This window comes from Cavia porcellus, unplaced genomic scaffold (assembly GCF_034190915.1).
Source record: "Cavia porcellus strain 051 isolate PalLab524CR breed Dunkin Hartley unplaced genomic scaffold, mCavPor4.1 scaffold_26, whole genome shotgun sequence".
Classification (NCBI taxonomy): domain Eukaryota; kingdom Metazoa; phylum Chordata; class Mammalia; order Rodentia; family Caviidae; genus Cavia; species Cavia porcellus.
The window spans coordinates 33,238,905-33,253,430 of record NW_026947509.1 but is presented as its reverse complement, the minus strand read 5'-3'; the positions used below and the strand labels follow the sequence as shown (position 1 = coordinate 33,253,430).

General features: G+C 49.5%; 1 protein-coding gene across 5 annotated transcripts in view; it reads left to right on the top strand.

Annotated features, from left to right (window-relative positions):
- The first annotated feature begins 1,086 nt into the window (after positions 1-1,086).
- Dgkd (diacylglycerol kinase delta) overlaps positions 1,087-14,526 on the top strand; it is a 95,615-nt gene continuing 82,175 nt past the window's right edge. For 2 of the 5 annotated variants that reach the window (XM_063237074.1, XM_063237072.1), the window contains exon 1: positions 1,195-1,267. Coding sequence is in view for 2 of the 5 variants with exons in the window: in XM_063237075.1 (XP_063093145.1) it covers positions 1,115-1,267 (153 nt within the window). In the remaining 3 variants the exon portion in view is untranslated. Of the gene's footprint in view, positions 1,268-14,526 lie in introns of all 5 variants that reach the window. The other 3 variants (XM_063237075.1, XM_063237076.1, XM_063237073.1) reach the window with 3 other exon arrangements.

The following is a 14,526-nucleotide window of genomic DNA, read 5'->3' as shown; positions in this document are numbered from 1 at the left end:
CTTTGGCCTGTACTGGAGTGTTCCTGTGCTGGCTGTGAGGCCACCACCGCCTCTGTCCCTGTGTCACATGCTATCCCGTGGCCTCTGGCGGTGCTGGGCTTATTCCAACCTCCACAGCACTGCCCAGGGCCGAGTTTGTGACTGGCAGGCAGGCTGGCGACCAGTGGTCTCCAGCAGCAGCCCTTTGCAAGGGACAGGGGACACCTGGACAGCACCCCATGGGTTTGCCCCGCATAGCAGAAAACCTCCTGGGTGGCGGCCAACTCCTTCTCTTTGTTGATTTCCGAGGGCACCCCAAACTCAGAGTGATCGCTTCTCCAATTGTACTTCCTTCTTCTGCCCCTGGAAGGGCAGAGCCTGTGCACAACTCGGGGTTCCTCCTGAGTCTCCGTCCTCCTGTCTCTAATCTTCTCATAACCCAAGCTGGCCACCTTTCCTACGATGACTTCAAAGCCTGGGTCACAGTGCTCAGCTGTATGACCCAGTCCTGCCCGGGTCTAAACCGATCACGCCCCAGCAGGCACGGCAGGCAGCCTCCCAACCCAAGTCCCCAAACAGCGAGGAACCCCCAAAGCAGCCTTTTCTTTTTCTTTACTTCTTGCCCCTGGACCTTTGTATAAATCTGCTCTCCGTTACAGCGCACGTTTCTCTCTGCGGCCGAGCATACAGCCCGACCCACTTCTCCTCGCACTGGTACCCAAGCAGGAGGCGCACCCGGCCCTGGGGTCCTCTCCGTGCGCCGTCTTCCCGCGCATGCGTGCGCGCCTACGCCCGCGTCGTAAAGAGGGCACCCGTGACGGGCCCGGCTACTCAGAGGTCACACTCTGATGCGACAGACTGACAGACAAGAGTGAATAGAGAAACAAATACACATGGTGCCTGAAGGAAAAAACCCGCAAGCAAGGGCAAGGCGGGGCCGGGAGCCGGGCCAGCGAACTCCACCAGGCCAGGAGAGGCTGGCGCGCGGCGCCGCCCCCGTCTGCGCCTGCGCGCATGGCTCTTGGGAGTCGCGGCCGGGCGGGGCCTGTGGACACCCGGCCCCGCCCCTGCCCGCCTCTTCAGCGCGCGGCCCGCCCCGCCCCGCCCCCCGCGGCGCGCGCGCTGGCCCGGCAGCATGGCGGCGGCGGGCGCCCCTCCGCCGGGTCCGCCGCAACCTCCGCCGCCGCCGCCGCCTGAGGAGTCGTCAGACAGCGAGCCCGAGGCCGAGCCCGGCTCCCCGCAGAAGCTCATCCGCAAGGTGTCCACTTCGGGCCAGATCCGCCAGAAGGTGAGCCCGCGGCGCGGCGGCCGGGCGCGCGTCCCTCACGCCACGGCTCCCGCCGAGGAGGCCCGTGGTTGTGGGCGAGCGGCCGCCAGGCCCGACCTGGCCTGGCCCGGCCCAGTCCGGGGTCCCCCGGCCACCGCTCCTGGGCCGAGCACCCCCCGCCGGGTAACGGGCCGGAGCAGCGGCGGGGACGCGTGGGGCGGGGCGCAGGTGGGCGCCGCACGGGAAGCGCAGGCGAGGCCGGGGCCAGGCTCTGCACCCCGGCTCTACTCTGCATGTTTCTGGGACCCGGCAGGCTCTCCGCGGATCGCTCTGCAGAGTCCTGTGGCGACTCTGAAGCCCGTCGCTTCCTGGGTGCGGGGTTCCCCTTCACCCCTGCACCCTGAGAGAAGGAAGGAGTGCGCGGTCCCCGAGCGGCGCTGCCTGTTGCGGGGAAACCAACACTGCGCACCCGCCGGGCACCCAACTCTCCGTGGAGAACTCCGGACACTCGGCATTCGCTCCACAAAGAACAAATCCTTTCTGCGTGTGTGGGGGAGTTGCACCTTTTTTTTCCCCATTGTGGTTCCTGGTGGGGACTGTTTTCTGGTTTTTGCTCTGGTGAGCCCTCCCTCTTGGGTCAGGGATTCCGTAGGCAGGTGGCTGGACAGGTGGCTGGCAGCAGGTTGCCTCCGTGGGGGCAGTTCCGGCTGGCACAGGCTGTCTCATCCTCTGCAGTGCGCTTTTCCTCCGGGGCCAGTTAGTTCCTTTACCATGGGAACCATTTCTTTCATTATCTTGGATCCCTCGGACCAGCGAGCCTTGGATCCTGTTAAATCCTACCGTGTTACAAACTGGGTTGTTGGGAAGCGCTCCAGTTATTCAGCAGATGTGTACCTAACTCCTGTACTGTTCTAGGAGTAATGGCACTGGGATGATAATAGGCCAGATCATAGAGTCCACAGCAGTTCAGCAGTTCTTCTTCTCTGACAGCACTTATCTTTGGGTTAGCTTTAGGCACCTTAAATGATTAACTTAGGCTGTTGGTAACCCAGTGAGTCAGACCTCTCATTCTGGTCTTAAAGAGTTGGAAATTCGCGCACCTGTGCAGGACTGCTGTGGAAGCTCAGCCCCAGCAGGCTCCAGCAGGCAGCAGGGCCCCAGCAGGCAGCAGGGATGAAGATGTGACCTTTGTGTGGGATCCTCAGGGACTTAGCATTCCATGGAGGGGGATGGTGTCCTCTATATTTCGATGCTGTGTAAAGTTTAGCATACATGGAAATGGCCAGAAATTGAGTCAGCAAGTGATGAGCTTGTGTGGAATTTGGAAGAGGTGGGAAAGGTAGTCAGGCCCAGATTTTGAAGGGTTGGCCCCACAAAGATGTGCTTTTCAGCCTTGGCAAGGGAGAGGGACCGTAGAGAATGAATCTAAGCGCAATGTGCCTTGGGGAGGAACTCTGAGGCATTGCTCTCTCCTGTTGCTTGGTCCTTCAATGTGGAGTAGACTGTGAATTACAGGTGTGAAGTCACAGCTGTAGTGGGAGAGGCTCAGTTCCTCCCAGATTCCAGTCTGAGTCCAGAATTTTGTTCTTCAAGGTGTTTTTCTTTTTCCCCTAAAACAATAGTTGCTATACCAGCTGTTCTGGTTGAGGGAGAGAGAATGGGTACAGTGTTAAAAATACACTGTAAGGACTAGCATTTTGGAATACAGTCACATCTGCTGTACAGATAGCTCAAGGCTGCTTTTTCTTCTGGGTTGCTAGGGATCATCAAAATGTGGGAAGTGAGGTTTGCTGCGTATGTACCAACTCTCTTTTGTAGCAGAGCTGCCATTCATAAACTTTCTCTGGTATATGTGGCGTCTAATAGAAATAACTAAATGCGTTAGAGTATTGACCTGAGTCCAGGAGGAAGCAGAAGCCCTTTTCATTGTTGAAGCCACAGGGCATTGGATTTAGGGGAGCTGTGGCACAGGTGCTAGGGACAAAGGAGGAACAGGGCAGACTGCAGGGGCAACTGGCTGCACCAGAGCTGGAACTATAGAGCTCTATCTGGAGAGCTGTGCCAGAGCCGTCCTGAGCTCTGCTGCCTGGGGCCCCTGGCCTCCAGGACTGCTCTGCAGTGTTGATAGAGCAGAAGAGTGAGGAATGGACCTGGGGGCGAGCTGGCTCAGGATCACAACTGTATGTATGTCAGGTTACCAAAGGAATAGTCCAGTACACGCTTGAGCTGTCTTCAGTCAGGGACAGGGACAGTTTTAAAAAAGGGAGAATTTTCTGATAATATTCCTGAAATTTTAATGTATAGACACATTCCTTGTGGCTCTTGTTAACACAGTGATCATAGCTGAGGCGCCAGAGTGGAGCCTGGGAACTTGCATTTCTAAAAGGCCCTTAGGAGAGGCTGCCACTGCTGCTGGTCCATGGAACACGTTTTGAGAAACAAGACCTTTTTGGCATTGTTGTAAAGAGAAGCCTATCAACCTCCAAAGAAATCTTTAGGTGATAAATTATCCTATAAATTTCCTCCAAGTGTTTAGCAACAATTCAGTACATGTTGATTGGAATAATCATTTATTAGTTTAGTATTTTACACACATGTGCTATGTTTCTGCATGTGTTTGAAGATTTTTGTTGTTGTTGTTTTGGGAATTAGACTCAGCCTTCATACTGCTATTTTTTTTTAAAGACAGGGTCTTGCCAAATTGGTGAGTTGCCCCGACTGGACTGAGCTTGTGATTCTTTAGCTTGAGCTCTTCAGAGTGGGCGCTGGGCTCATAGTTTTGTGCCACCACACCTAACTATGTTTGAACTCTTTAGCATCAAACTATCCCCCGCAGACACATGGCTTTGTTTGCATTTCCTGACCACAATATGTGATGATGAGTCTTCGATCTTGTGGCCAGAGTGGTTGGAGTGGCGTTAATAAACAATGCTGACTGGTGAGGTAGCCAGTGTATTAGATGGTATTTTGAGATTTGAGTAGAGAACCATGTAATTCTGTGAAGCTATCAGCTGTCATCTGTGAAGCTCTCAGTTTTTAATTATTTAAAAACTTCTTAGCTGGATATGGTAACACACATCAGTATCCTCAGCTACTTAGGAGGCTGAGGCAGGATGATCATCTTAGAGGCTAGTCTGTTCTATGTAGGTAATCTGAAAGTGATCATTTTTCCCATATAAGCATGGAAAGGCTTGTATGCATATTTATGTATATGTATGTATTTATTAATTTGAGACAGGGTATTACCATGTAGTTCAGGCTGGTCTTGAGCTCACATATAGGCAGGGGCTGGAATCCACAGTAATCCTCCTGCTTCAACCTCCAAAGTGCTGGGATTACAGGAATGCATCACCATGCCTGGCCACTTTTTGGGGGAATACTGGGAATTGAGCATGGACCTTTCCTTGCCAGGTGCCTGGCTACTTTTTAAAGTTTTATTTATTTATTTATTTTTATCGGTACCAGGGATCGAACTCATGACCGCCTGCTTGCAAGGCAGGTGCTTACGCCGCTGAGCTAAATCCCCAGCCCCTTAAAACTTTATTTTATTATTAGTGTTATTTTTTATTTTTGAAATAGGATTTCACTATGTTCATGCTAGTTTCTTTTTTTTTCTTTTAAACATCGGTACCAGGGATTGAACTCACGACCACGTGTTTGCAAGGCAGGCACTTATGCTGCTGAGCTAAATCCCCAGCCCCTGTTCATGCTAGTTTCAAATTCACTTTGTATTCCAGACTGGCCTCAGATTGAGGCAATCTTCCTGCCTCAGCCTCCTGAGCACTGGGATTACAGGTATGTGCCACCACACTGGCTCAGTTGCTTTTGATTATTGTCCCTCTGATTGCTCACATTTTGAATCCTACATCACAGTCATCTTTCTGACACTTTCTGCCTCCAGCTCAGACTAGTCCTGGTGAGTAAGACTCTGTCTCTGGCAGCTAATAGAGCAAACACTGCACAGATGAATCTGGCTGCAAACTAGCACTAAAGATCTTTTAAAGAAATGGTTGGTTTATTGCATACTAGGAGGAACACCAGGGGTGGGCTGTGGTGTTTTACTTCAGGTCTGGTTGACCTCAGTGATGCTGGGGATCTTGACATGGTCAAGTGCAGGGCCAGGCAGGCACCGGGCCACTCTGTGAATAGCAGCAGCTCCTAGACAGTGGCCCTGAGGTCCAGACAGAGCTGAGGTGAATGGGTACTGCTGGTACAGATGCATGCTCATAGTGGGAGGGGCCTGACCTCCTCTCAGAAGGGTGCATGGTGCATGATGCTCCCAAGAAACACCATCGTCTAAGGGGTGAGTGAAAGGGCAGGGTGGGCTCCCGCTGAGCACAGTCTCTAATACATCGTGAGCGCAGTGGATGGAACTCAGAGGTGCAGGGTCTGTAAGGGAAGTGGTTACATTGGATCTTGGATCAAGAGGGAATTCTGTAGTGGGGTAGTGTCCCCCAAGATCTAGTTTACGTGGAACTTCAAATGTGACCTTAAAGTGTCTTTGCAGGTGTAATTAAGGTGAAATCATCCTGAGTTTAGGCCAGACTCTGATATCTGGTGTCTTTGAGAGACTGAGTTGGACAGACACAGGGAAAAGGCACTGGGCATGGCAATCCCAGCACTGTAATCCCAGCACTTGGGAGGCTGAAGCAGGAGCATCTCCCCAAGTTTGAGTCCAGGCTGCACTACAAAGAGAGATCTTGTCACAAACAACCATGAAAACAGAGTTAGGGATTTCAGAACTATGCGAACCAAGGGATGCCCGGAGCTACCACAGCTGGGAGAGGCAAAGAAGGGACTTTTTCTTAGAGCCACCAGGGCAGGAGCTGGGTGGGGTTGAGGTCTTACTAGCCCTTGATTTTCGAATTCCATACTCCAGAAATGTAGGCAACTGGTTTTGCTTTTTTTTTTTTTCTCTTAGTATTGGAGGTTGAACCCAGCGCCTTTGTACTAAGCTACATCCTCAGCCCTTTTCATTTTGTTTGATTTTTGTTTTGGTTTTCTCTGTGTAACCCACACTGGCTTTGAGCTCACAGTGATTCTTCTGCTTTAGCCTCCCAAGTGCTGGGATGATAGGTTTGTGCCACCATGCCTGGCTTCACTTTTAGTTTTTAAGCCTGGCAGTTGTAGTGTTGGGAACACTACAGCCTGGGAGTCGGAGAAAGGTGCTGAACTTTGTGAGGGCTGTGGTAGGCCCTTTTCCCCAGGCAGCAGGTCTGAGTGCAGCCGACCCCTGCTTGGGTTGGAATCCCAGAAAGCCGCTTCCAGGGGCTGGGGATGAATGAGAGGTGGGAGTTTTGAACAATATGCAATATGGTAACTATTATAGATTTCTACTGTCATATCACTGTTTCATTTTGTTTTATTTCCTTTAAGATAAAAAAATACAAAAAATACAGGAATTAAACAACCACATTAAGAAAAAAAGAAAAATATGCACAGAGGGAGGGGAACCTGCTGGGTTAAACCTGCAGAAATGACCTACTACACACAGATCTACAAGACTTATGTGTGGCAGACACCTGTAATCCTAGCACTCAGGAGGCTGAGGCAGGAGGATCGCTGAGTTCAAGCCCAGCCTGAACTACAGTGAGAAAGCCAGTCTCAACTCCATCTTCCCAAAAGATCTACAGTATAGCTGAAGTTTCAGATATAGTTTTGGCAGAGAAATTTTAAAAGCCCTGAAAATTCTATAATCAAATTATATAATCATCAGAATTAGGTAATCAAAGGAGGAGCCTATTAGACACAGCTAAAAACCACAATCCGAAAAATGAAAGCATCCTGGCCAGGTAGCTAAAGACCTGAGACATGGTTAGATGGTCTGGCTCGGGTCTCATTGTCATGAGAGGGGTGAGAGAAAACTGCACAGCATCAGTGCTTGCACATAGCTCACGGATGCGCTGTGTGGCCTTGCTGTCCCCAGAGCCCAAGCAAACTGAACCACATGGCTTTGTGGTAAGGCAGCAAACACTGGAAGTGGATGCAAGAGGCCTGTTGTGGCCTTGGACAGGTGGTCTCGGAGGACCTCGTTTGGGTCACCTGGTATTCTGCATGGAAACTGCGGAGCCTGAAGGCAGTGCCCAGAGACGCAGATGGAACCCAGGTCGTGTTCCACCGTCAGAGGTGAAACTGAAGTAGGTTTTCACATAAACAGACACAGTATTTTTGCCTGCAGACCCACACTGAAGGAAGTGTGGTTCTCTGTTTTGGCTAAAGGAAAATGATCTCAGGTGGAAAGCTGGAGCTGCTGGAGGGAAAGAGGACAACAGAACGGGCATGGATGTGGAAAAGACCAAGTGATTGATTGTTGACTGTAAAAACGACTGCTGTCACTTGGGTTTAAAGTGGGTACAAAACTAAAGCATGCTAAGTCAGTCAGTGGCGACATGGAGTAGAACTGTTCCAGGAAGAGGGAAAAGAGTTCGTGTTAGGCAAGCTGAGGACGTGCACAGTATGTGGTAGACTGTGCTAGCTCCACTAAAATACTGTCCTAATCCTGGAAGAAGCAGAAGACTGGAGTCAGTGAGCCTGCAAACAGCACCATGCAGAAAGGCAGTCAGCAGTGAGACCGGGGTGCAGGAAGTGGGTTTGCACGCTACAGGTAAGACGAGGGATTGGGTCCGGATTCGAAGGCATAATCTGGTGTGGCTGTCTAGAGATCATTTAAATGAAGGAATGTGAAAAATGCTATGAGGAAACTAACCAGAAGAGAATCAGTGTAGCTATTTTAATATAGAAGTGGGCCAAGGCCAATAATACCAAATAAAGAAATGATAAAAGATTAATTTCAGTAGCATAATCTGAAAATGGAAAGCACTAATGACTGTAATGGAAGTAAAAATACCCAGAGTCGTAATGGGTTGGTTGCACACACATCTCAGGTGAGTCCTAGCGACTGAACCCAGACTCATTTCACCCTTTTTATTTAGAGAAGGGCCTCTTAGTCACTGAGTTGCTCAGGCCAAGCTTGAACTTGGAACCCTCCTGCCTTAGCCTCCTGGAGTGCTTTGATCATGGCTGTGTCCCCTTTCCCCATACCCAGCTTCCATCAGATTCACACATCTCGTTGGTTGTTGTGTCTTTTTAGTTTCTTAACTGGCAATCTCCATTGCCCTTCTTTTTCTTCCTATGATCTCAGCTGTTTCCTTTCTCCTTTTTTCTTTTTAAATCCATTTTATTCATAGATAAAAAGAAAGAAAAAAACTACAACAAATTTTTAAAGTACATCAATCAAGGGGTAACAATGGTACATACATTGTGCATTGTCATCCCCAAATCACTCACCCAGAGCGCAAGACATCTGCCTTCAATTGTCCTAACAGTACCAGTATAAATCTTTCTCTTCAGCTCACTCAGAGAGCTTTTTTCTTTTTGGTTTTAATTTAGAGACAGGGTCTTGCTATGCAGTTGAGACTGACCTTCAACTCACTATGTAGCCCAGGCTGTGCTTAAACTCAGGGAGATCCTTCTGCCTCAGCCTCCCCAGCACAGGGACCCACCATGCCCCACTCAACGTCAGCTTTTTGAGGGAGCAAGGGCAGTTGTCAAGTCTCTCTGTGGATTTGTCTGATTGTTTCCTCAATGTTCCTTTTTCATTGTTCTTTATCTTCTGTTTCCTGTAAAGTGGAAGTGAGAGGTCCTGAGGCCTGCTGTCCTCAGGCTGGTATTTTAGGCAGATCTGGATGAGGCTGCTTTGTGCCTGGTCCTGCCAGCTGGTTCTGTGTGGAGTTATCACTGGAGTGGAGAGCTAGGCTGTCCTGGCTTTCTCCTCTGCAATTAGCAGGCAAGTGCCAGATGGGCCTGCGCACTGTGCACTAACAGCCCTGTCCCCAGGAACCTTTGCCACGTGGTCTGCAGCTTTCACACGCAGTATTTGAATCCATTTTATTATGAGTTTGCAAAACAGACTCCTCCCCCATCCTGTCATTCTTTCAATTACCTGTTGGTTTTTGGAAAGCTGTTTTCCTGCTTCCTGTTTTCCTGTCGTTTCTCCTAAACAGGCAGAGGAGGCTGGGTTATCAAAGTGGGGGTTTGATGGAGGTCAGCCCCCGACAGAGGCCAGGCCAGTGTCCCCTTCCTTTCTCTAGTGTCACCGGGGCTGACAACTGCGCTCATCCAGCATGTTGCAGTCAGCCTGTTGTCCTTTGGTCTCTCAGGCTGCTCTATTTCTCAGCAGAGTACCTTCGCCCTGGCTCCCTGGTCTTTGCGGGCTTGCTTGTGTGTTGGGCTTGGTCGTCATCTTCAGGACAGAGCCCCAGAGTTGGCTGTCACTCCTTGTGGGGTGCAGCACTGCCCCTCCCCTTTTGCTCTGCATTTTAGATTCAGTTAGCTTTAGAGTTGTGTGGCCTCTGGAGTGAGCGGGTGGCATTTGGTGGTCTAGGAACGGGGAGGCCATCTCTCGGGTTGAACTGTGTCTTCCTTTATTGTTTTGGGCTCTTCTCATGGTTTGCAGGTTAGTTGCCCCCACCACTCTGCCCATGAACTTTTCTCATGGCCATTTCTCTCCTCTCCTGCAGCCTCTCAAACTTGTTTTGCTGCCAGTGATGCTTTCTGTTGTGTTGTTTTCCCCATTAGCCCCTTGCCGTTGGACTTTTAATTCTGCTACCATGGGATGATTTTGCTTCCTTTTCAAATGTTGGCTCGTGTCTTAGTGTGTTGTCCTTTAATTTCATCCTGTTTTCATTTTTGTGCTTCATGTCCTTTAACAATTTTATTTTTAAATTATTTTAATTTTAATTTTTAAAATAAAGGTAGTGTCTGGATCTCGGTATTGACAAGAAGCACGTGCAGAATTATTTCAGACTTATTCTTACTCTTTGTGGTTTTTAGGTTTTGCGGTACCACATCCCCTGTTCTTTGAAAATTTATTTTGAGAATTTTGAGCCAGAGTCTTGCTCAGTTGCCCAAGCTGTCCTCAAACTTGGGATCCTCCTGCCTGAGCCTTTCCAGTCACTGGGACTACCAGTGCCACGGGTGTCTTTGTGTTGACTGGTCTTTGACTGGTGCTTGCAGTCTGGGTCTGAGCTCTCAGGTGCTTGTGCTGGAAGAAACCGAGGGAGCCCTTGGGGTTAGCCCTCCCCTCGCTGCTTCAGCGCCTGAGTGGTAGGTGCACAGTGGCCCCACTTTTTGTGTTCTGTGTAGGCCAAGTGTTCCTGAGGAGTGTGTTGAGGTCACCTCTGACTGGCACTGTCGGCTGCTTCTGAGGGTGGAGGATGTCTGGGTTGTGGTCCCTGCTGGTGAGCTGTCCCCTGCTTCCAGTTTAGCCTCTTAGATCACCCCCTGCTGAACGGTGCTTTGTATTTATAGAGAGGTGGGAGGAAGCCCCTCTTTTCTTTCCCTCTCTTTTTCCTTCTCTTTGCTGTCCTCTGCTGGTGGATCTTCCTCCTTCAGCCCCTGAGGTGGGAGCTTGCTGTCTGTCCCTGTGGATTTGCTAGTCCCGGACTTTTCCCGGAGGCAGAGTTTTGCCTGGCATTCTCTGTGGCATCCTGGTTATGCCTTTCTGAGACCTGGTTCTTTCTTGTGGCTGGACAGTGCCCCTCCGTGGGATGCATTGCGTGGTGGTGGGTGAGTCACCTGTGGATAGACCTTGGACTTGCTTCTGCCTCTTGGCTGTCATGTGTAGAGCTGCTTTGAATGTTCACGTACAATAATTGTTTAAATATCTGTTTCCAGTTCTTTTGGTATTGGCTGTACCTGAGTGGAGCCACTACCTGAGGAGGGTTTACCTGACTGAGGGACTGCCCACTGTTCCACATGGCGGGGTCATGCTCCATTCTCACCACTATAATGAGGGTTGGAATTTTTCCACATTTGACAATACTTTACGTTCTCCTTGTTTTAACAGTACATTTCCTTAATGATTAGTGATGTTGAGAATCTTTTCATGGGTATGTTGGTCATTCACATATGTGAAGAAATGGGCATTCAGTTCCTTTGTTATTTAGGTTGCTTTTTTTTTTGAGATTGAACCCAGAAACACTGAGCTGTATCCCAGCCCCTCCTTTTTTAAAAAAAGTTTTGAGACAGGATGTTGCTAAGTTGCACAGGCTGGCCTCAAGTTGGTGATTGTTCTCCTTTAGTTCCTACCTGCTGGGATCCCAGGCAGGCCCCCTCTCCTTGGTTGGTTTTTGCTAGTGAGTTGTAAGAGCTGTTCACATACTCCAGATGCTAGGCCCTTATCATCACATCCGTTGCAAATGTTCTGTGCCATTCTCTCCATTGTCTTTTTGGTGTCTTAAAAATGTCCTTGGAGGCACAAAAGTTTTCCATTTTAATGAGGTCCAGTTTAACCGGTTTTTCCCTTGGTTCTTGCGCTTCTAGTGTCATGTTTAAGAAACATTGCCAAACCCAAGATCAGGAAAACACAATCCTGTGTTCTTGTAGGTTAGCTCTTTTAGTTACTGGATCCATCTTTCTTGTTGTATGTGGCATGAAGTAAAGTTGTCAAGTTATTCTCCTAACATGTGGGTATTCACTTGTTCCAGCACTGGTTGTTCAAGAGGGCCACTTTTCAGCTGGAATCTGCCTCTTGAGTATTTACATGGCCATGTCCTATTTTTTTTTTTTTTTTTTTTTTTTGTGTGTGTGTGTGTGTGTGTGTGTGTCTTTTTTGCTTTTTATAGGTACCAGGGATCGAACCCACGACTGCCTGTTTGCAAGGCAGGCGCTTATGCCGCTGAGCTAAATCCCCAGCCCCCCATGTCCTATTTTTTGTGAGACAAGGTTTTGCTGTGTAGTTCATGCTGGGCTTGAACTCACTGTATCGCTCAGACTGGCCTTGAACTCGAAGTTATCCTCCTGTCTCAGCCTCCTGAGGGCTGGGATCACAAATGTGTACCACCATGCCTACATTCTGTAGAATTTAGAGCCATTGGAAGCTTTTCAGTCCTGGTTGGTCATATGACCACTTTGATGGGAATCAGGGGGGTTACTAGTAGAACTGTACTTTCCCATGGTTAGCACCACTTAAAAGGTTTAGGAGGAAATCTCTGCACTGCACTTTTTATAGGCCTTTTCTCTTTTTCACAGTTGAGAGTACAGGCTCAATTCATTTCTTCCTGCAGTTTGGTAAACTTTGATACAGGACTCATCTCCAGAGACTCAGGCTTGACTGCTGGAGTGTGTTCAGACTCCTACAGTAAAGATGACTCCAGGGCTCAGCTTGGTTGAGGGAAGAAGACTGGGATGTGTTCTTTGTCTGTGTGGCTTTGAGGCCACTGTAAAATCCAGGCTTTCAAGACTGAGTCTGATTATCTGTGTACTTTCCTAGTCTACTAGTTAACATTGTTTCAGTGTACTTTTGTATCTAAACTAGTATTTTTTTTTTTGTACCAGGGATCAACTCATGACCTCCTGTTTGCCAGGCAGGTGCTTAAGCCACTGAGCAAAATCCCCGGCCTAAACTAGTATTTTGTATGAGCTGGAATTTTGCCACTTATGGAAACCCCTTGGTGTGTAAATAACTTCAACAAGGAGCAGAGTCTTGACCTCAGACTCTGCTGGTAGGACCCTGTCCTCAGAGAATAGTACTGTGTGTGGGGAGTGGTGTCAGGGTGGTGTGTTTGTTGCAGGGTTCAATATCAGAAGCCGTGAGCGGAGGCTGGGCTGTAGCTCAGTGGCAGAGCATGGACTTAGCATGGGCAGGGCCCTGGGTTCCTTTTCTAGCACCAAAGAAACAGAGCTTGCAAATGACCCAAGAGTCCAAGTCCAGGTTAGGAAAGCCGCACCGGACCTCTGCATTGACTGACCCATGGGCTGATGGTGACAGCAAGCAGCACCACCACTGGCCTGGCTCTGTGTGCTCAGATTGTGGCCCCCCCCGCCCCCAGCCCTTGTTGGTTGCTGTGAGGAGGCTGGCCTAGGCCAAGAGCTCCAGGTCTCATGCTGGAGAGAGTGGGGCCGAGACCAGCCTGCTGCCCCAGGTAATTGAGAAAAGGGGTCCTGCCAGGGCTTCCTGTGGTGGTGGAAACAGGAGTCCAACCAAGCACCTTTCAGCTGTGTGCAGAACATTGGGCGGAGGAAGGGTGACAGGAAGCTTCTGAAATGCTACTGGGGTTCATGTCGGGTAGTGGCTTTGGATTATTTTTGTTTTACATCTGCTTTCCTGCACTGTCTGAAATGAGCATGTTGTTTTAGACTGACCAGAATGCACCCACACCTGTACTCTTCCTCATTCACTGTGAGTCTTGAGAGTACGTGTGCTGTTTGCATTCCGGCAACAGGTCTGGTGCAGAAGGCAGTGAATGAAGCCTGCCTCAGCCTCTCCTCTGGAGCATTCTCGAACAGGCTGAAAACTGACAGAGCTGTTGGATCAAAGAGATTGACTGCAAGGAGCCAAATGTAAGAAAGAGCATGACTGGCAAGAACATGGGGTTAAATTTCACAACATCCTAATAAATGCATACATTGTATGGAACAGCTTATTTATGTTGCCCTTTTCAAAAGTTTTCTGTGTTGAAAGTAAACCTAAAACTTACCTAAGCAGAGTTATTTTATTGGACATTCAGACCATTTGGTCTGTTAACACTGTGGGTTTTCTCTGAAAGTTCTTAATTCTGCCAGTGTCTTTTAGCAATGGAGGAAATGAAATAGAATGGGATGTAGAGAAATCAGACAGAGCAGAAGGAAGAGTAATGAAATGTCTGCTTTGGGAAAGCAGATTGTTAAGTGACATGTGTAGTGTGCCCTCTCCTGTGTCAGGACCGGAGGGGTGTGGTGGTGATGGCCAGGTGGTCGGAGTTGGGCTTTATCCAGCTAAGGCCTGTGGGTGGGGCAGCTGGCTGAGCTTGCTGACAGTGCTGCTACCTCTACTGGTTTTTTGCTGTGCTGGATCCAGGCTCAGGCACTTGGTAGAGCTGTTTTGAGTCTGTTTCGGAAGGAGACCTTGACCTCCCATGGCTTTATGGGAATCTCCAAGCACAAGTGATGGAGAGACAAGCCAGTTGGACAGGGACCTGTCTGTGGCCCCCCCCCCCCCCGCCGGGTTTCTCAGGCACATTGAGACAGATTCTGTGGTGCTGGTTACTTTACTAAGGACCCCTCTGCCCAAGGGCAGCTGCCTGAGAGGCCCTGTGTCCCATCCCTTTCATCAGCCCATTCATCAGCTTGGCACCCCAGTGTTCAATAAATATTTACTGAAATGCAGTAACTTCATTCCTTAGCTCCATAGGGACGGGTTTTATCCTACAGGTTTTGCAGTACTCAACCAGTGCTTTGTGCCCTGCTGGCCCCCAAGCAGGGTGTCTGGGGTTGCCGCTGCTAGTGGAGGGCAGTGTAAA